The 22,515-nt window shown below is 40.5% G+C and overlaps 1 protein-coding gene across 7 annotated transcripts in view; it reads right to left on the reverse strand.

Moving 5' to 3' along the window:
- Positions 1–22,515, reverse strand: part of LOC106093786 (axotactin) — a 448,664-nt gene that overhangs the window by 341,292 nt on the left and 84,857 nt on the right. For all 7 annotated transcript variants that reach the window (XM_059363679.1, XM_059363659.1, XM_059363628.1 and 4 more), the window contains exons 6-7: positions 15,671–15,806; positions 9,394–9,678 (exon numbers count right to left, since the gene is read on the reverse strand). In XM_059363679.1, the coding sequence (XP_059219662.1) occupies positions 9,394–9,678; positions 15,671–15,806 (421 nt within the window). The remainder of the gene's footprint in view (positions 1–9,393; positions 9,679–15,670; positions 15,807–22,515) is intronic.

Raw genomic sequence — 22,515 nt, forward strand, 5'->3', positions numbered from 1 at the left:
GCCCCTTTCCCAAAACAGAGTACAAATTTTGGGGCCAAAAACAAACCAGAAGAGCACGATGCTGATATTTTTTCAGGGCCAAGTGTCTAGGGACCACCTCACCCCCGACAACACCTCTAAATCGTACATCATAAAAAAGAATAGAGTATATTTAACACCCAAACGTTAATAATCCTCCGAGCCCATTCTTAGACCAATAAAGGTCATATGGTTTTCAGATAAAGGCATTTAAATTGTTATACTGTTATCCAAGCGATATGCATATAATATTTTCGTAGCGTGGTATTTCACTAAAAGCTCTTTAATTATCGAAAATAAATATTCAAATGATAATTTTGTTCTATATAAAGTAAAAGAAGACGCAATGGAGCGGGCCCGGTTCAGCTAGTGCGCATATAAAAGGAAAATTTTTCATCCTATCTCGTTAAAATTTGGCACAGAGAGTTCTGATACCACTCTTAACCCCTTTGCTGAAAAGCGTCGAGATCGGACTATATTTGGATATAGCTGCCTTATGACCGATCTCCCAAAATAGAGTATTGACCCCACAAAAGGAGCATTTTTCGTCCGATTTGGATGAAATTTGAAGCAGTGCATTTTGGTACCCCTCTAAACTTTTTTGTTGAATATCGTCCAGATTGGACTATTTGGCGAATGTGGACTAGATACTCTGCACATTACTCCATACAATACTCCATATCGGGAGATCAGTCTATATAGCAACTATATCCAAACATGGTCCGTTCTGGATGCTATTCAACAAAAAGGTATAGAGGGGTACCAGAACTTGCCGTGCCAATTTCATCGAAATAGGATGAAAAATGCTCCTTTTATAGGCTCATTACACTATATCGGGAGATCGGTATATATGGCAGCTATATCCAAATATGATCCGATCTGTATCACAGAACACACTGTGACAAATTTCATCGAATTCGGGAGAATGGGAGGTCGGTCTATAGGGCAGCTATATCCAAATGTAGTCCGATTTAAACCACATGTCACAGAAATAGGAAGGGGTCTACCAGAACTCACTGCACCAAATTTCATCGAAATCGGATGAAATATTACCAAATTTTTGCCTTAAGATTTTAAGTCTGGAGATTGATCTATATAGCGGCTATATATATCTTGAATCCGATTTTATAAGATCAGAAGATCAGGTTTATATACAAAGAATACGAAATCATCAAAAATTGTTTGGAAAATCTTTGTATAACTAAGGTATCGGCAAAATTATGAATACCCAGTTATTGGGTATAAATGGGTTAATACCCGGGTATTTACCCAATTTACCTAAAAGGTATTTACCCATCGACGATCTCTATCCATTTGCAAATGCAAATTTGCACATGAACATCCCATTAAGGAATTGGGGCAAACTTCTCACAAATCAATGAGTGCTGTCCGATTCAATTTTAAGCGCAATGACAAGGGACCTCATTTTCATAGCTGAGTCCGAACGGTGTGCCCGAGAGCAACACCTCTTTGGGGAGAAGTTTTTACATGGCAAAGTACCTCACAGATGTCGCCAGTATTAGAAGGGGATAATCACAGCTGAATTTTTTCTTATGTTCCTGCCAGGATTCGAACCCATATGGGGACATGTTAACCTCTGCGCTAAAGTGCCCCCCGATATGGTCCATTTACAATCTCAAAAAAAGAAAAAAAATGCACCCAAATAAGAAGAGTCAGCTTTATGTTTTCTAAAGTTATGGTGATTTCAACAGACAGACGGACGGACATGGCTAGATCGACATAAAATGTCATGGGGATTAAGAATAAACATTATATGTGGGTTCTGAGACTAATATTTCGATGTGTAACAAATGGAATGACGGAGTTTGTATACCCGCAACTTATGGTCGAGGGTATTAAAATTTTGAAAAAAGTCCATTGTTTGCATTTTTTGATCAAAAAATTTAGTTTCATTGTTTCGTTTGCAAATGGTGCATTTTAAGAGCTATAGGAAAGCTTTTCAAAAACAAATCACTTAAAATTCAGAAAAATATATGACGTCTTTATTTGAATCGATAGTACGGTCCATATTATTCAATGTTTAAAGATTATTTCATTCAAATGTTGACCGTGACTGCGCCTCAAATGGTTCATCCGCATAGTCCAGTTTTGGCATACTCTTTGTAACATATTGGCCGGTATCTCACGAATTAATGCTTCAATATTGTCACTCAATGCGTCAAACGAAGCAGACTTGTCAGTATAGACATGAGCTTTAACATAGCTCCACAAAACAATAGTCTAAATGTGTTAAATCGCACGATCTAGGCGGCCATTTGACCGATCCCACTCGAAAATCGAAATATCTGCTTATTTACGTACCCATTGAGCCAAAAATTAGCTTCGTCCATAAAATGGAAGAAGCGCGCTATGAACTGAGCACGCAATTTTATAATGAAATTCAATAATTTGCAAGCATTGTTCGATTGTAAGACGATTCTTGGTTAAATTATAGACCGAACTGAAGATGTTTGACAGTGAAACAAAACACGAAATATGAGTGAGCTGTTTAAACCAGAGTTGCCAAAAAGATAATAGCTTAAAAATCACTCTTTATTTGGATATAACTATGGATGTGGTAGTGGAGTTGTAATAAAATAAGATGATGAATATATCCACGGAAGTGGGTATTTTAAGTTTGGCACGGCCCAACTTAATACGTTTTTACTTGTTATATATTTGTATAGGCGCTATAGCAACAACAACCAATCAAGAACAACGATATCTTGGCGAATCTAAACAAGCAGCAGTGGTTTTGTACCATGCGCCAAGGGTCAATTCTATTCTAGTCATTTCTTTTGTAATACTTCGAAATTTTGATCTGCGACCCCATAAAGTACATGCATATATTCTTGATCGACTTGACATTCCAAGGCGATCTAGCCTGGTCCGTCCATCCATCCGTTCATCCATCTGTCCGTCTGTTAAAATCCCGATAGCAGACGAATGCGTCAGGCTAGCCGCCCGAAATTATGCACAGATGCATCTTATTGATATAGGTCGTTGGATATTCTAAATTTGTCAACCGATTGAGCTAAAATTTTGCATGTAGTGTTGTGTTATGGCTTCCAATATTCAGGGTATGCATGGTCTAAATAGGTCAATACCCTGATATAGCTCCCAAATAAACCGAACTTGATTGAAATTTTGAATGTAGGGTTATGTTATGATTTCCAACATCCGTGGAAAGTATAACCTGATATAGCTCCCATATGAACCGACCTCTCGATGTGACTTCTTTAGCTCCAGAAAGTCGCAATTATTATCCGGTTTGTTGAGGGTTTGTTCCCAAGATTCGGCTCGACCAAACTTAGCATATTATCAGATTTTATTTTAAACAAGTACAATATATGACGATTTTGACTTTACAACTTTTTGGATGCCGATAACTTAAACAATCATCATACAGACCATCTCTGGTCAGGTCCATCCACTGACACACATACAAGCATCTACCACACCAACAACACGTCAGATAATCTAGAACAAATAAAACAAGTAGGGAGGCCACCGTAGCGCAGAGGTTTGCATGTCCGCCTATGACGCTGAACGCCTGGGTTCGAATCCTGGCGAGACCATCAGAAAAAATTTTCGGCGGTGGTTTTTCCCCTCCTAATGCTGGCAACATTTATGAGGTACTATGCAATGTAAAACTTCTCTTCAAAGAGGCACCGTTCGGACTCGGCTATAAAAAGGAGGCGCCTTATCATTGAGCTTAATCTTGAATCGGACTGCACTCATTGGTATGTGAAAAGTTTGCCCCTGTTCCTTAGTGGAATGTTCATGGGCAAAATTTGCATTTGCATATAAAAAAAGTAAGGACGGGTTTAAACTGGCGAAGCCGATCTTTTGATACCCAAAACCATATTGGATATGCACATATTGTACATATTGTGAGAGCCATAGAGTAAAACGTTGTGCAAATTTTGACAAGATCGCTTGATATATTTAACAGAAACGTGTAAAGATCTTTTAAAACTTCCTGTTTCAAATTTCACCGAAATCGGATGAAAAATAATCCTCTTATAGGCTCAATACTCTATATAGGGAAATTGGTTTAAAAGGCAGCTATATCTAAATAGGGTCCGATCTGAACGATATTCACCAAAAACTTGTTGAGGGGTACCAAAGCTCACTGTTTCAAATTTCATCGAAAGCGGATGAAATAGGCTCCTTTTACAGGCTCAATACTCTATATCGGGAAATCGCTCTGCCATAGGGCAGCTTTATTCAAATATGGTTCGATATGGGCCACATTTAACAGGAATAGGAAGGAACTCAATGTGCCAAATTTCATCGAAATCGGATGAAAAATGCCCATTTTATAGGCTCAATATCCTATATCGGCAGATCGGGAAATCGCTCTCTATGGCAGCTATATCCAAATGTGATCTGATCTGGACCACATTTAAAAAGAATGGGTACGGGTCAACAAAAATTCACAATGCCAAATTTCATCGAACTTGGATGAAAATTGCTCCTCTTATGAGTTCAATACTCTATATCGGTAGATCGGTTTATAAGTCAGCTATATTCAAACATGGTCCGAACTGCACCACATTTAACAGGAATTGGAAGTAGTCTACCAGAACTCAATGCGCCAAATTTCATGGAGATCGGATGAAGAATGTCCATTTTATAAGCTTAATACACTATATCCGGAGATCGGTCTATATGACAGCTATATCCAAATATGGTCCGATCTGGACCACATTTGACGAGAATGGGTTGGGGACCACTAGAGCTCACTGTGCCAATTTTCATCGAAATCCGGTAATAAATGGATCGTTTATGACCTTTATATCCTATATCGGGTGATCGGGCGGCCGGTCTATAGGGCAGCTATATCCAAATATAGTCCGATTAGGACTTAACTTTTTACTTTAATTGGCTATAACAGAATAGTTCTTCCACTAGCCGAACGTAGAATAGCGTTCCAAGCGCCTCGATCTTCTGCGCTCATTCTAAAATCTCTGACACCCAATTTCGAGGTGTCTCCCACAACTTGATCTTCCCATAGGGCTTTTGGTCTTCCGTCTTATCTCCATTTACTGCCAGACCCATTTTCACTGACTCTCTTTCGATTCTTTCAAAGGCTGCAGTTACTACTTCCGGTGACCGACCTATGATATCGATATCGTCGCCATAGGCGAGTAGCATGTGCTCTCTTGTGATTAGTGTGCCATATCTATTCACTTCTGCATTTCGTATTGTAAAGGGTGATTTTTTTGAGGTTAGGATTTTCATGCATTAGTATTTGACAGATCACGTGGGATTTCAGACATGGTGTCAAAGAGAAAGATGCTCAGTATGCTTTGACATTTCATCATGAATAGACTTACTAACGAGCAACGCTTGCAAATCATTGAATTTTATTACCAAAATCAGTGTTCGGTTCGAAATGTGTTCATTCGCCGTAACGTTGCGTCCAACAGCATCTTTGAAAAAATACGGTCCAATGATTCCACCAGCGTACAAACCACACCAAACAGTGTATTTTTCGGGATGCATGGGCAGTTCTTGAACGGCTTCTGGTTGCTCTTCACTCCAAATGCGGCAATTTTGCTTATTTACGTAGCCATTCAACCAGAAATGAGCCTCATCGCTGAACACATGAATGAACACATTTCGAACCGAACACTGATTTTGGTAATAAAATTCAATGATTTGCAAGCGTTGCTCGTTAGTAAGTCTATTCATGATGAAATGTCAAAGCATACTGAGCATCTTTCTCTTTGACACCATGTCTGAAATCCCACGTGATCTGTCAAATACTAATGCATGAAAATCCTAACCTCAAAAAAATCACCCTATATAATCTTCTCCAGCAGGATATTAAAGAGATCACACGAGAGGCTGTCTCCTTGTCTGAAACCTCATTTGGTATTAAATGGTTCGGAGAGATTTTTTCTTATTCTTACTGAGGAACGCATATCAGCAAGTGTCATCCTGCAGAGTCTTATTAATTTTGAAGGGAATACCAAATTCAGATATAGCTTGAAATACCTTTGAACGTAAAGGAGTATCGAAGGCGGCTTTGTAGTCAACAAAGAGATGGTTGGTGTTGATTTGTCCTTCTCGGGATTTGGCGCAGTGTGAATAACTGGTCCAGGGTGGATTTACCAGATCTAAAGCCGCATTAATAGGGCCCAATTTTCTCATTGACTTTAGGTTTTAATCTTTCACACAGTACGCTCGAGAGTATCTTGTATGCGAGGGGGAGGAGACTTATTCCTTTGTAGTTGGCACATTCCTTCTTGTCTCCTTTCTTGTGTACGAACATAGTATGCGTTCTTCTAGCCAGATTGCGCAGATAAGCTGATGCATACGCCTTATCAGCTAGGCGCCTCCACTCTTAAACAATTAAGCGGGTAACTCGTCGGATCCTGCTGCCTTGTTGTTCTTTATTCGGGTCACTGCTACTTGGACCTCAACCTGACTAGGTGGTAAACATTCTATACCATCATCAGGGATTGGTTCTCCGGTATCCTCTTCGCCGCCAACATCGGACACTAGCAGTTGGGTAAAATGTTCTTTCCATATACCTAGCATGTTATCTGTGTCAGTTACCAGATTTCCTTCTTTGTCTCTGCAGGAGGATGTGCCTGCACCAAAGCCATCGGTTTGGTGTTTAATTCTTTGGTAGAATTTCCGGGCTTCATTCTGACTCCTGTACATCTCAATTCGCTCGCACTCACGTCTTTCCATTTCTTTTTTCTTTTTGCGGAATGGACGTTTCTCCTCTCTCCTTTTCTCCCGATACCTCTCCTTCATCTGGCGCGTTGCTACTGATTGCAGGGTTGCTCTATATGCCGCATTCTTGGCTTCAGTAGCATCTCGACACTCTTGGTCGTACCATGGGTTTTTTAGAGGAGGCTTCAGGTACCCAAGTACGGATTTCGCGGCATTTTCCATGGTGTGGGCAATTGTTTGCCACTGCGCCATTGTATCAGCGGAACAAGGAGAGCTTTCATCAAGCAGTTGGGTCAGTCGAGTGGAGTATGCCGCTGCCATTTGTTGTGTCTGTAGCTTTTCAATGTCCAGCTTCCGTGCAGTGTCAGATCGTACTTTCCTCGCCATGTTCAAACGGGTGCGAACCTTTGCTGCAACAAAGTAATGACCCGAATCTATATTCACTCCACGGATCGATCGTACATCTAACACGCTGGATGAATGCCTTCCATCTATCACAACTGGATCAATTTGGTTTTTCGTGTTTTGATCGGGTGACAGCAATGTGGCTTTGTGGATATTTTTATGTTGAAATCTGGTGTTACTAACTACCATGTTTTTTGCCGCGGCGAAATCTATCAGCCTCAACCCATTACTGGACGTTATCTCGGCGAGGCTAAACTTTCCGACTGTTGGACCAAAAATGTCTTCCTTCCCTATTTTCGCATTGAAATCTCCCAGAACGATTTTAATATCATGGGCGGGGCAGCGGCCATATTTTCTCTCTAGGCGCTCGTAGAAAATATCCTTGGTCTGCTCGTCTTCGTCTTCCGTCGGGGCATGGGCACATATAAGGCTGATGTTGAAGAATTTGGCTTTTATGCGGATTGTGGCTAGCCTCTCATCCACCGGAGTAAAGTAGGAGACTAGGTGTTTCAGTCTCCGACTAACGGCAAATCCGCAGCCAAATTCATGCCTCGTGTTATGGCAGCTAGAGTATAGTTCGTCACCGTTTGGTGTTGTAGTGACGCCATTCCCAGTCCATCGCACTTCCTGTAAGGCGGTTATGTCTGCCTTGTGCTTCTCTAATACATCCGCCAGCACGTATACTGCACCTTCTCTATAAAGAGAGCGGACATTCCAGTTGCAGATCCGCAAATCATGGTCCTTTTTTCGTTTGCGTGGGTCATCAACGTTGGGGGGTCCGTTTTTACTATTCCTTTGTTTCTCATAGAAGTTCTATGTTTTCCCCAACCGCATGGGTTTGTGGGATTGCATGTATCCCTCGTTGTGGCGAGCCGCTTGCTCCAAGATCCGATGCTCTCCGCCAGCCGCTCCTAACCTGGGAACAGACGCTGATGTTGGCCATTGGTTATTTGAAGGCGCCAATAACTCGCCTTGTCATCTCGAGTATCATTGGCACCCAGTCTTCAATTAAGAGCCAGTGCCACCTGACTCCTCACTGAGACCCTCTCGAAAATCGTCCGATCAGGACGATCCTGCACAAAAATCTGTAGGGGTCTACCAGAACTCACTATGCCAAATTTCTTCGAAATCGGAAGAAAAATTAGCAATTTATTACCTCAAGTCTTTAAGTCTGGAGATTGGTCTATATATCGGCTAAATATAACTAAGTTTCGTTTTTATGAGATCAGAAGGTCAGATTTATATACAGAGAATACGTAACATCAAAAATTGTTTGGAAAACGTTTTTATGCGCAAGATATCTGCAAAATCATGAATACCCAGCATTTGGGTATATATGGGTAAATACCCGGGTATTTACCCAATTTACCTTGTAAATACCTTTTGGGTATTTACCCATCGCCCATCTCTAGTAATTTTGAATTAAAATTCTTAAATTCACCACATATAATATAATGTGCCGTATACGCAACAAAATGTCATAAAATCAATGTGTAGCTCATACGCCATAGCGCACGGTGATGCCGAAGTGAAAAACTGTGGGTAAGATGGACTCATTCAAGCTTTAAATTAACATAATTAATGAAAAGTGATGTTTGGAAAAAATGTTGCATTATGTAAGTGCATCAACACAATAAGCTGGGTCATGTTCTGGTAGAATTCTTGAATAGAAACGGCCTTATCCACAAATCTTTACGAAGCCTTAAAATAGGTTTATTTAACAGTTAGGAAAGGAGATATGCCAAATAAACCTATTTCAAATCTACATCAAGTTTTGTGAGTAAAGCCGTAAGTACATAATAACACTTAATACGTGTAAGTCAACAGCTTAGAGAGGAAGGATTGTCATTGCCATTGATTAGTTCGGAAAATTGGACTACGGAAGCCTTATGCAGAACATGTGCTGCAAGTGGGCATAGAATGGAAAATGGTTAGGGTATACGTGAGTAGCATGGTGGAATGAACAACTATCTGATCATCAACTCAAATAAAGGGCATCATGTCGGTTGTAAGTAACCCGTTTAGATGACATCGTGGCGCAGAGGTTAGCTTGTGCGCCTATGACGCAGAACGCCTGGGTTTAAATCCCAGCGTGAACATCAGAAAATTTTCCAGCGTTGGTTATCACCTTTCATAGGTTTACTTCACAGATTTGCTTCAATGAACTGTCAAATAAACCTATTTTAAAACTTCATTAAGTTTTGTGAATACGGCCGTTAATTGGATATATTGAGATCTTTCAAAAATAGATTTTCTTTTGTTATTAATTGTACTTACTGTAGATATCGCAATGCTCTCCCTCGTAGTGTGAACCAAAACAATCGCACGATATGCCGTAGTAGTGATTTATGCAACGTGAACCCACAAAACACAAATTGTGTCGTGAATGACATTTATCAGCACAGCCTTCATTGACATTTTCATGTTTGGTGGCCACCAGTGGTGAAATGGGTAGTAGATCAGAGGCAGCTTTGCCAGAACTCAAGGTTACATTACGAATGCAGCCCACGAATGATTCGATGATATACTTGACGCCGTGTAGTTTTTCCTCAGATGAAAGTCCTAAAGGAATAGAAGACAATGACATTAGAAGCTGTAGGTGTGTATTTATGTGGTAAAAAAATAAAAGCTTTCAAGTAAACTAAACGGACGGGCGTTGATTATGGTATTTAAGGATTGCTATACCCTCCGCCATACGATGGGGGTATACTAATTTCGTCATTACGCTTGTAACAAATCGAAATATTGATCTGAAACCTATAAGGTATATACACAGATGATCGTCTAAACATTCCAAGTCGATTTATCCATGTCCGTCCGTCTGTCTGTCGAGAGCACGATACCTTTAGAAGTAGTAACGCGTGGTGATTGAAATGTTGCAAAAATACTTTCTATTTGTGTAGGTCGGTTTGGATTGAAAATTGACCATACGGGTCCATGTCTTGAAATAGCTGCCCATTATCCCAATCATGGACCTTAACTTCTTGAGCCTCTATAGGGTGTAATTTTTTCAACACACGTGGAAGGTATGATCTGAATCGGTCTAATACCTGATATACTACTAAATTTCTTATGAACATTCAATTTAGGAACAGGGGCTACTTCTCTCATCTATTATATAAAAATGAAATTGTTGCCCTTTGTTTGTTTATTTGTTTGTTTTTTAGTTTGTTTGTCTGTTCCGTATAGACTGAAAAATGATCACAGATGGCACAGTTTGGGCCTCCGGTAAAAATAGAGTACTACATTTTTATACCCTCCACCATAAGATGGAGGGTATACTAATTTCGTCATTCTGTTTGTAACTACTCGAAATATTCGTCAGAGACCCCATAAAGTATATATATTCTTGATCGTCGTGACATTTTATATCGATCTAGCCATGTCCGTCCGTCTGTCCGTCCGTCCGTCCGTCCGACTGTCTGTCGAAAGCACGCTAAATTCCGAAGGAGTAAAGCTAGCCGCTTGAAATTTTGCACAAATACTTCTTATTAGTGTAGGTCGGTTGGTATTGTAAATGGGCCATATCGGTTCATGTTTTGATATAGCTGCCATATAAACCGATCTTGGGTCTTGACTTCTTGAGCCTCTAGAGTGCGCAATTCTTATACGATTGGAATGAAATTTTGCACGACCTGTTTTGTTCTAATATCCAACAACTGTGCCAAGTATGGTTCAAATCGGTCCATAACCTGATATAGCTGCCATATAAACCGATCTTGGGTCTTGACTTTTTGAGCCTCTAGCGTGCGCAATTCTTATCCGATCAGAATGAAATTTTGCACGACGTGTTTTGTTATTATAGCCAACAACTGTGCCTAGTATGGTTCAAATCGGTCCATAACCTGATATAGCTGGCATATAAACCGATCTTGGGTCTTGACTTCTTGAGCCTCTAGAGTGCGCAATTCTTATCCGATTGAAATGAAATTTTGCACGACGTGTTTTGTTATTATATCCAACAACTGTGCCAAGTATGGTTTAAATCGGTCCATAACCTGATATAGCTGCCATATAAACCGATCTTGGGTCTTGACTTCTTGAGCCTCTAGAGGGCCCAATTCTTATCCGAATGGAATGGAATTTCGCACGACGTGTTTTGTTATGATACCCAACAACTGTGCCAAGTATGGTTTAAATCGGTCCATAACCTGATATAGCTGCCATATAAACCGATCTTGGGTCTTGACTTCTTGAGCCTCTAGATGGCACAATTCTTATCCGATTTGAATGAATTTTGCACGAAGGATTTCGTTATGATATCCAATAACTGTGCCAAGTATGGTTGAAATATATAAACAGATCTGGGATTTGACTTCTTGAGCTTTAAGAGGGCGCAATTCCTATCCGATTTGGCTGAAATTTTGCATGACGTATTTTATTTTTACTTTCAACAACTGTGTCAAATAAAGTTCAAATCGGTTCATAACCTGATATAGCTGCCATATAAACCGATCTGGGATCTTGACTTCTTGACCCCTAGAGGTCGCAATTATTATCCGATATGCCTGAAATTTTGTACGACGGATCCTCTCATGACCATAAACAAACGTGTTTATTATGGTCTGAATCGGTCTATAGCCCGATACAGATCCCATATAAATCGTTCTCTCTATTTTACTGCGTGAGCCCCAATGGGCCCAATTCTTATACGAATTGGCTGACATTTTACACAGGTCTCCAACATATAATTTAATTGTGGTCCGAACCGGACCATATCTTGATATCGTTTTAATAGCTGAGCAACTCTTTTCTTATATCCTTTTTTGCCTAAGAAGAGATGCCGGGAAAAGAACTCGACAAATGCGATCCAGGGTGGAGGGTATATAAGATTCGGCCCGGCCGAACTTAGCACGCTTTTACTTGTTTGATATCCGAAGGTGATGCGGACCTTTTTTCCATACCCTAATTCTCAAAAACGTCAGATCTCGTAGATGCGTGCACCGATTAAGGCGAAATTTTTTATTCCTCCTTATAGTATCCCAAAAACACGAAATTGGTATAACATTTTTGGGTCAAATAACCTGGGGGACGCCCCATCCCAAAACCCACCCGGGCGGACATGTGCACCGATTGGGACAATATGGATATCAAATGAAATGTATTTAGGAGAAGAGTACAAACTTGATATACAAATTTTGCCCAAAGTATTCGAGGTGATCCTCCAACCTAAAAAATTCCCCAACAGCACCCTTTCACATATTATATGGGGCCAAACAAAATCGTACTCTAGCACGATGCTGATATTATTTCCGTGTCCGCCCCCTAAACTCCCTTCAAACCGGCCACTTTTGCCTACTATGGCAATAAGTGGCACAAATGATAGGTATTTGATAGTAGAAAACGAATTTGATATCCAATTTTGAGGCCAATAGTTTGGGGGTCTTCTCACCCCATAAACTCCCCCCTAACCACTGGCAATTGGAGCTAAAAAAAGAAATTTCAGAATAGAGCACGATGCTGATATTTTTTCAGAGCTATGTTCGTTGCTGGCTGCCCCACCGTACATACTCCGCAAACTGGACATATTCGTGGATTATGGCAAAAAGGATATCAAATGTTGTATCTGTTTTATGGTTAAGTGTTTCAGGGACGTCTCACTTCATAAATTACCCCTAAACCATACATATATACCTACCTATATACTGACTATAGCAACATATAGCTTAAATGTGGTGTTTGTTTCTAATATTCACTTTCGGCCCAAAGGCCGAAATTCACCACCAAAACCAAAAGAATGAAGTAGATCTAACATCCAAAGTTTAATGATAACTCTAAACTCTCCAAATGGAAATATAAACCAATAATTACAATATGTGGCTCAATATGTGGCGAAAGGCATTTGAGACTATACTAAGAAATTGACATATGGACGTCCACTTCACCACCAAAAATACCCCCATACCGGATATATGTACCGACCACAGCAATATAAGGCTCAAATGAAAGGTATCTGGGAGTAAAGCGCGAAAATGATATCCACATTGGGGCGAAATATTTGAAAGGCCGTACCAGCACCCCAAAACATACCTTATTTCCTGGCAGTGTCAGTATAGGGCTCAGATACAATAAAAGAGTGAAAGAAGGTGCAGCGGAGCGGGCCCTGTCAAGCTAGTATCCCACATAAACCGATGTCCAGATTGCACTTCTTGAGCCCCTAAAGAGCGCGATAAATTGGCCCACCCTCGTCTGAAATATGCCTGTTCACGAGGAAGACGATGGGCCAATTTAACGCACCACATTTCCTCAATAAAACGATTTCGATATCTGACAAGGTCAAATACTTGGGTGTGATCTTGGGCATGAAACTGAATTGGAAGTGTAACATTCAGGAGCGTACTAAGAAGGCTCACAGATGTTGGGCACTATGTAGACGGCCCGTAGGCTCGAAATGGGGCCTGAATCCGAAGAAAGTCAACTGGCTCTACAGGAGTGCGATTAGACCAATACTTACTTACGCCTCAGTAGTTTGGTGGACTGCTGTGGAGAAAAAGTACAACATAAGGACCATGCAACATAAGGACTTGGCATAGGCAGAGCGATGAGAACCACGCCCACTAGGGCACTGGAGACTATTCTAGATATCCGACCCATTGACATACAGATTAAATGTGAGGCATCCACTGCGGCTATGAGACTTAAGGCGATGGGAGAATGGATTGAGGATGGGAGCATCTCATACCATCGCGGTATAATCGAGGCGATGATAGGAAACCTGGAAGGGAGGGAAGAGGTTTCCGATCGGATACCTGAGATGAATCTTGAAGTCGAGTGCGAGGCACTGCTGCCATCGGCACACTCTTGGATTGACGGAACCCTAGTATTGCCATCTGGAAGATCATGTTACACGGATGAATCAAAGCTAGAGGACAAAATGGGCCTGGGGGTTTACGTTGAAAGCACAGGGACTGAGATCTGTTTTAGACTGCCTGACCATAATACGGTCCTGCAGGCGGAGATTCGGGCGATCACGAAATGCGTGAGGTGGTGTGGTGCTAATGCGAAGACGTCGAGTGTAAACATCTTTACCGACAGTAAAATTGCCATAAGGGCAATAAAAACCAGGACGGTAAGGTCACGATCAGTCTTGCAGTGTAGGAAGGAGATTAAAGCTTTCTCTGAGGATAGGAAAATCAGCATCGTTTGGGTGCCGAGTCATAACGGAGTAAGGGGAAATGAAAGGGCAGACGATTTGGCGGTGAAGGCCAGACGACTGCCGTCAATAAACTTGGTTAACCCGAAGCCTTTCGGGTCGACGCAGTCCAAATTAAGGGAGTTGGCGACGGATGCTCATGCGACTTTGTGGAACAGCGAAACGGTCTGTAGGACGGCGAAGATCCTATGGGGAAATCCAGATCGTGAGAAGACGAGGCTCTTACTGAAAGAAAGTAAGAAAGAGGTCAGTATAGCTATTGGTATCATAACGGGACACACACGACTACGAGCTCACTTATGTAAAATCGGTGCGGCAAGTGATAGCATGTGTAGGGCATGCGGGGAAGATGATGAGACGTTGGAGCATTTCATTTGCCATTGCCCGGCTTTCGCGTCCAACAGATACCGGTACTTAGGTGGAGACACAATACCAGACATGAACCAACTTAGGGGAGTGGTACTGAAACAATTAAGGATTTTGTAAGTAGCACGGAATTCGTAACTTAAAAATTTCTTTTTAGAGGTTACTTTATAATTTTAAGAGCTCACTACAAGCCGATTACTGGCTTAGGTGTATGTCCATAGTGGCATGGATCTGGACCGATCTGTGCCATACTGCAGAAGTATATCGAGGGGCTTTACTTAGCTCACTGTCCCAATTTTCAGCAAAATTGGATAATAAATATGGCTTTTATGGGCCTTAGATCCTAAATCGGCTGGTCGGTCTATATTGCAGTTATAGCCAAATCTAGACAGATCTGGACCAAATTGAAGAAGGTTGTCGAAGGGCCTTACACAATTCACTGTCTTCAATTTCAGCAAAATCGGATAATAAATGTGGATTTTATGGGCCTAAGACCCAAAATCGGCGGATCGGTCTATATGGGGGCTATATCAAGATATAGTCCGATATAGCCCATCTTCGAACTTAACCTGCTTATGGATAAGAACAGAATCTGTGAAAAGTGTCAGCTCAATATCTCTATTTTTAAAGACTGTAGCGTGATTTCAACAAATAGACGGACGGACATGGCTAGATGGTCTTAGATTTTTACGCTGATCAAGAATATATATACTTTATAGGATCTGAAATGGATATTTCGATGTGTTGCAAGCGGAATAACATAATGAATATACCCCCATCCAGCGGTGGTGGGTATAAAAATCACAGCAGCAATACCAACCAACTACAACTAGGAATTTCTATTACCCAAAAATTTTTTTCAAAACCAAGAAATCCAATTTACAAAGATAGCAATAAACATGCAATTAGCACCACCCTTCATTATATTCTCTACCATTGCATGTACATACAAGCGATAATATTTTGCCAATGAGATTGCATTACATTTTCGATACGCAACACCCGCCCGCCCATTGAGCAAATTCACAAACTTACCTCCCACTAGCACTACGGATGGCAGATTTGTGGATACACCATAGTTGGTATCATGATTCAAGCCCTTGAGATACACCTCCTCCTGATTGTTGTCAACTCTGGCAATTAATCTTGCCCCATGGACATCGATGCGTACCTGAAAAATGCAACAATAGTAACAACAAATTACAAATCATGGAACAAGTAACAAAAGGATCGAAAACAACAATGCCAGCCAAACATTTGAACAATCGCCATAGTGCAACTATGGTTTCGTAAAATACAAACGATTTGTAGATGAGCATTTATTGCCATATCCAAGGCTATGGTATGGTTTACCATAGGACAAACGAAAAATCAATAGCTTCTATTGGGATAAAGTGGATGAAACAACCATGAGCATGTTGTGAGAACAATGGAATAATGTTTATGCGACATTATGATTGTCAGTAGGAGCAGTAAATAAAATTGAAACAGATTGAAATTGTATGTGTGAAGGCTTAAAACATCTCCGCCAAATATTATCTAAAGGTAGAGATTTAATAAAATGTATCCAAAGGTAAAAATACTATCTAAAGCTTGGAAAGAAGGCAGCTTACTTAAGCATTATGAAAAGTAAGAAAGATAGACCTAGTAAAATGTGTATGATTGATTCTATGTTAATTTGTAATCAAAACACAGAACCCTATATTAATCCCATCTTTGGCACAGTAATTTTTGGTAGGTCTAGAACCATCTGATTCGGATTAACACGCTTAAAACACTATACGCTCTTATGTTTGTTCATTAGGAAATATGCATTTCCAAATAGACCAATAACCCAAAGAAAACATCAGCAGTAGCCTCCTTTAGTATTGCTCATATTCTGATTGAGTTTCATTGGCCATTGTAGCCAAGTTGATAAAGCAACATCGAGGGAGGTATCGGCTTTGGGTTCTTGGATATTCCTCTATTCATAGCAATGACCAAACAAAAAATTAGAGTCCTTCTATTGTAACGTTGCCAACAGAAACAGTTTCTGATAACAAATCACACATGAATGTATTCAACCTGGAACGCATTTTGCAACAATCACAATGTCTCTATATTGTTGCGTCTCACAACCTACAGGATATCCTCTACCTGCTTTCCACCTGCAGAGTGGATATCATAGAGAGTGCCACAGTGTTGTTAGTGCTAGTAATTGAAAATGGTGTGTTACTATGATAGTACTATGGTGTATTGTATGCAATCAATAAGATTGATTGGTTTTCGTGGTTGTGAAGTTGCGAAAATACTGATGAGGGTCCATTGTGCGTTTTCCAATTTGTATGGAACTAAGCTTGTAAAATCCAATGGTATGTGTTACGTTTAAAAGCCCAACTTAATTTTAAGGTATTGAAGATTTCAAATTTCAATTTGGTAATGCACAGGGAAATTCAAGTATATAACAAGTTTAACCGAATTCGAAAGTATTTCGCATTGAGGAAAACCTAAATCTGCAGCGAAGTTAATTAAATTGCTTAATAATATCGTTGGGAGTAATACCACAAACTAAAAATACCAAAATCGGAATCGATAAATAATCAGTAAGTCGAATGGTGAATAGCTGTTGTTTGTATTTTAACAGTGTGTGGTTTCTAGATCTTCTTAAATATACTTATCTAGGTACTCTGCGACTTGGGTGGGTTGCGTCAAAAGAGATATGTTTGAGGATATTTGCGAGAGTAGTTCTGTACTCTGGTTTGCCAAGGGTGGTTAACTTTATCTGTTGCTATAAGTGGTGGATGGTCTACGAGAACGGCAATTACTAGGTATCTGTTTACAGCTTCAACTACCGCATCCTCAAAAATATTGTTTTCAACAGCATAACGTCAAGTCATTCCCGATAACAGGCTATAGTTGCTCAAGTACAGACACCACGAGTATATTAAAGATATGGCTATTTGCAAGAGTAGGAGGCTTAAATCTGGTGTCATATATTGGCTGTATACTAAAGCTACAAAACCTAAATTGCTATATGGTGTTGTGTTCTGGTGAATGGCGCTGCAGAAATCCACCAACTGTTCACTACTTGGCCGGATCCAAGCGATAACTTGTTTCTGCATCGCAGTCTTATTGAGGACGGCACTATCTTATGCTTAGAATCTAATACTATACTCATAGCCTCTGACTTGAAAAATTGTTGAGGCCACTGCCTTGGGAACATGGTAACTTTCTCTTTGGTCTACGGGCACTGTTATACTTGTCACCCTACATTCCAGGCAGTTTGGACAATACATTGTATGAACCGATATTTGATAAAAAAACAAGTAAAAAGGCGTTAAGTTCGGCCGGGCCGAACTTTGGATACCCACCTCTTCGGGAATATATGTAAACCACCTTTCATCAAAATTCGGTGGAAATTTCATACCTTATGTCCCATATCAGTTATATCAAAATATGTTCCGATTTGGACCAAATACTAAAAGTACACTAGCTATATCTAAAAATAAACCGATCTGAACCATATACGACACGGATGTCGAAAAGCCTAACATAAGTCACTGTGTTAAATTTCGGTGAAATCGGATTATAAATACGCCTATAATCGGGCTAAGACCTTAAATAGCGATATCGGTCTATATGGCAGCTATATTCAAATCTCGACCGATCTGGAATTGAAGAAGGACTTCGAAGAGCCTAACCAAACTTACTGTCTCAAATTTCAGCGACATCGGACAATAAATGCGTCTTTTATGGCCCCAAAACCTAAAACGTAGATATCGGTCAATATGGCAGCTATATCCAAATCAGAACCGATCTGGGTCAAATTGAAGAAAGACGTCGAAAGGCATAACACAACTCACTGTCCCAAATTTCAGCAAGATCGGATAATAAATGTGGCTTTTATGGAACTTGGACCCTAAATCGGATGATCGGTCTATATGGCAGCTATATCCAAATCTGGACCGATCTGAGCCAAATTCACGGAGGATGTCGAAGGGCCTAACACAACTCACTGTCCCAAATTTCAGCAAAATCGGATAATAAATGTGGCTTTTATGGGCCTAAGACCCTAAATTGGCATATCGGTCTATATGGCAGCTATATCCAAATCTGGACCGATCTGAGCCAAATTCACGGAGGATGTTGAAGGGCCTAACGCAACTCACTGTCCTAAATTTCAGCGAAATCGGATTATAAATGTGGCTTTTATGGGACTTAGACCCTAAATCGGATGATCGGTCTATATGGCAGCTATTTCCAAATCTGGACCGATCTGAGCCAAATTCACGGAGGATGTCGAAGGGCTTTACACAACTCACTGTTCCAAATTTCAGCAAAATCGGTTAATAAATGTGGCTTTTATGGGCCTAAGACCCTAAATCGGCCGATCGGTCTATATGGGGGCTATATCAAGATATAGTCCGATATAGCCCATCTTCGAACTTAACCTGCTTATGGACAAAAAAAGAATCTCTGCAAAGTTTCAGCTCAATATCTCTGTTTTTAAAGGCTGTAGTGTGATTTCAACAGACAGACGGACAGACGGACGGACATGTCTAGATAGTCTTAGATTTTTACGCTGATCAAGAATATATATACTTTATAGGGTCGGAAATGGATATTTCGATGTGTTGCAAACGGAATGACAAAATGAATATACCCCCATCCTTCGGTGGTGGGTATAAAAACAAGTAAAAGCGTGCTAAGTTCGGCCGGGCCGAATTTTGGAAACCAAACACCATGGATTCTGCTAAAAATGTACACGAAATTAATTAAGTCGAAGCGCATAATTTTATTCTACATACCAAACTTCTGTCAAACCAGTTAAAATTGAAGCTTCTAGGTCGAGAGACCGATTTACATGGGAGCTATATCAGGTTATACACCGATTTGGACCGTACTTTGCTCAATTATTGAAAGTCATAATAGAACACTATATGCAAAATTTCATCCAAATCGGACAAAAATTGCGCTTTCAGGGGCTCAAGAAGTCAAATGGAGAGATCTGTTTTAATGGGAGCTGTATCAGGTTATCGACCGATTTGAACCGTACTTGGCACAGTTGTCGGAAGTTGTAATAGAACACCACATGCAAATCGGACAAAAATTGCGGCTTCCAGGGGCTCAAGAAGTCAAATAGGGAGATTTGTTTATATGGGAGCTATATCAGGTTATATTGAAAGTCACAGAAGAACACCATATGCAAAATTTCAGCAGAATCGGATATAAATTGCGGATTCTAAGGGCTCAAGAAGTAAAATCGGGAGATTGTTCTATATGCATGCTATATTATTTTATACACCGATTCGGCCCGTACTTGCGCAGTTGTTGAAAGTCATAACAGAACACTACATGCAAAATTTCAGCCAAATCGGACAAAAACTTCGGATTCCAAGGGCTCAAGAAGTCAAATCGGGAGATCGGTTTATATGGGAGCTACATATAAATCTGAACCGATATGAACCATTTGCAATCCCCAACGACCTAAATCAATAGTAAGTATCTGTGCAAAATTTTGTGCGGGTAGCTTTGCGCGTTCGACCGCTATCGTGATTTTGACAGACGGACGGACGGACATGGCTAGATCAACTCAAAGCGTCGAGGCGATCAATAATATGTATACTTTATGGGGTCTTATAACGGAATGACTATGGTGGTGAATATAAAGATAGTGTGCTTTAGAAAGATAATTTTTCACTGCAGCTGTATTCAATAATGGCTACAACGATGATTCCGCTTATTCATCAATAGGTCACCTTAGTGTTGTAATGTAACAACAAGGCAACAGGAGAGAATGGCCTATCAGCTGGACCATTCAAGGCGACACGCTTCTATCCCGTATACAAGAAATCACGGATAATTTGATAATATGAATGCGGCTTTAGTCCTTGCAAATCTGTTACACTATGCTTAAGATAGAAAGAGCGATACCATCTTTTTATCGACTTAATTAGTTTAATATCGCTGGTATATAGAAAAAGTTATAGTTTTAAGATAGTCAAAAATTTTATCCACTTATCTACTAAACGAATCGGTGAATAAATTGGTAAACAGTTGCAAAAAAGAGGAAATTAACCAATTGACATCCCATTGAGAAACAGCGGGAGATACTTCTCTCTTATAAATGAGTACATGTACAACTTATGTTCACGTCCTATGATAAGGGACCTTATCATAGAGCGACTCCACTTAGTAGAGAAGTTTTACACAGCTGAACACCTCAAAAATATCTCAAAAATGTGTAAGGCAATTACCACCGCTAACAAATTCTTCTTATGTTCTCGCCAGGACTCGAATACTTCCGTTCAGTATAGAAGGGGGACAAGCTGACGTCTGCGGCACGGTGGCCACCTAGGTTAGAATAGGTTTGAAAAGAGGATGCCGATATTAATCCACCACATGCCACTATGGGCATACAACTAAATCAGTAAAAGTATACTTGAAAAAATCTTAGGCAAGAATTTAGTGCTACTCACAAAATCCTTAATTAAGAACAACTCCAATTCCAAATTTAGGGTCCCCACCTTTTTACCGGTGTCTATCAGGCGCGAAAGCCGGGCAATTGACCCAACTTCTCATCAACTTCCACATAGTCCTTCTTAAGCTGCCATTTGCTAATTCTATTCTGCATAAGTGCCCCTTCGTCCTTACATATCTGAGCCGTAATGATACCGAAAGCCATACTCACCACCTTCCTGCTTTCTCTCAGTAATAGCTTCGTCTTCTCACGGTACGGATTTCCACATAGAATTTTCGTCGTATTTTACTCTGTTCCACATTGCTGTAAGTTAGTTCGTCTCCCTCGCCTCTGGATAAACCAAGTTTACTGGTGGCAGTCCTCTGGCCTTCTTGTCAAAATCATCAGCTCTTTCATTTTCCCTTTACTCCGTTAGGCACCCAAACAATGCAGATCGTACCAGATCTCAGTACCTATGTTATCAATGTAGACGTCTAGGTCCACTCTGTCCCCTATCTTTGTGTAGCATGAACTTCCAGATGGCAATACCAGGGTTTCATCAATCCAAGACTGTATCGCTGGCAGCAGTGCCGCGCGCACGACTCAGGTATCTCCGCCTCACACTTAATTTGTATTTCTAAGTGTCAGAAGTCTAAAATAGACTTAAGTGTTCCAGTGGTCGTGGTCCTCATCGTCCCTCCTTTGCCAAAAACAACATAATCTCTGAATCTGTTGTATTATCCTTATCTTGCACTTTTCTCCATCGCTGTCCACCAAATTATTTGCAAATGCAAATTTGCCCATGAACATTCCAAACTTCTCAGCCTCCTTTTTATAGCCAGTCCGAACGGCGTGCCGCGGCGCGACACCTCTTTGGAGAGAAGTTTTTACCTGGCATAGTACATCCAAATGTCGCCAGCATTAAGAGGGGGTTTCCACCACTGAAATTTTGTTTGATGTTCTCACCAGAATTCGAGCTCAGGCGTTAAGCTTCATAGGCGGACATGCAAACCTCTGCTCTACGGTGGCTTCCAACCAACCGGTTACTAAATCCTATACGAATGTGTTTATGAAATCAATGCAGATGTTCAGCATGTGGAAGCTATCAAAGAGTATGTCTAAATAACCGTATCTGTTGGGAGGAAAAGTCAAATCGATAAGATTCTCTTAAATCCCACTTAACAGAAGAATAATTAAGGATTTTGTAAGTAGCAAGGAATTTCTAACCTAAAATTTTCTTTTTCGAGGTTACATTTTAGTGTTTTGAGCGCACAACAACCCGATTACTGGCTTAGATGTATGTCCATAGTGGCTTGGGGAGGATTAATATCTGCACCTTCTTTTCAACCTAACCTATCGTAACAGAAAACCAGTAAGGTAAGGCAAAAGTCGGGCGGAGCCGACAGTATTATACACTACACCATCGAGTCTACATAATACT

This window comes from Stomoxys calcitrans, chromosome 1, assembly GCF_963082655.1.
Source record: "Stomoxys calcitrans chromosome 1, idStoCalc2.1, whole genome shotgun sequence".
Taxonomy (NCBI): domain Eukaryota; kingdom Metazoa; phylum Arthropoda; class Insecta; order Diptera; family Muscidae; genus Stomoxys; species Stomoxys calcitrans.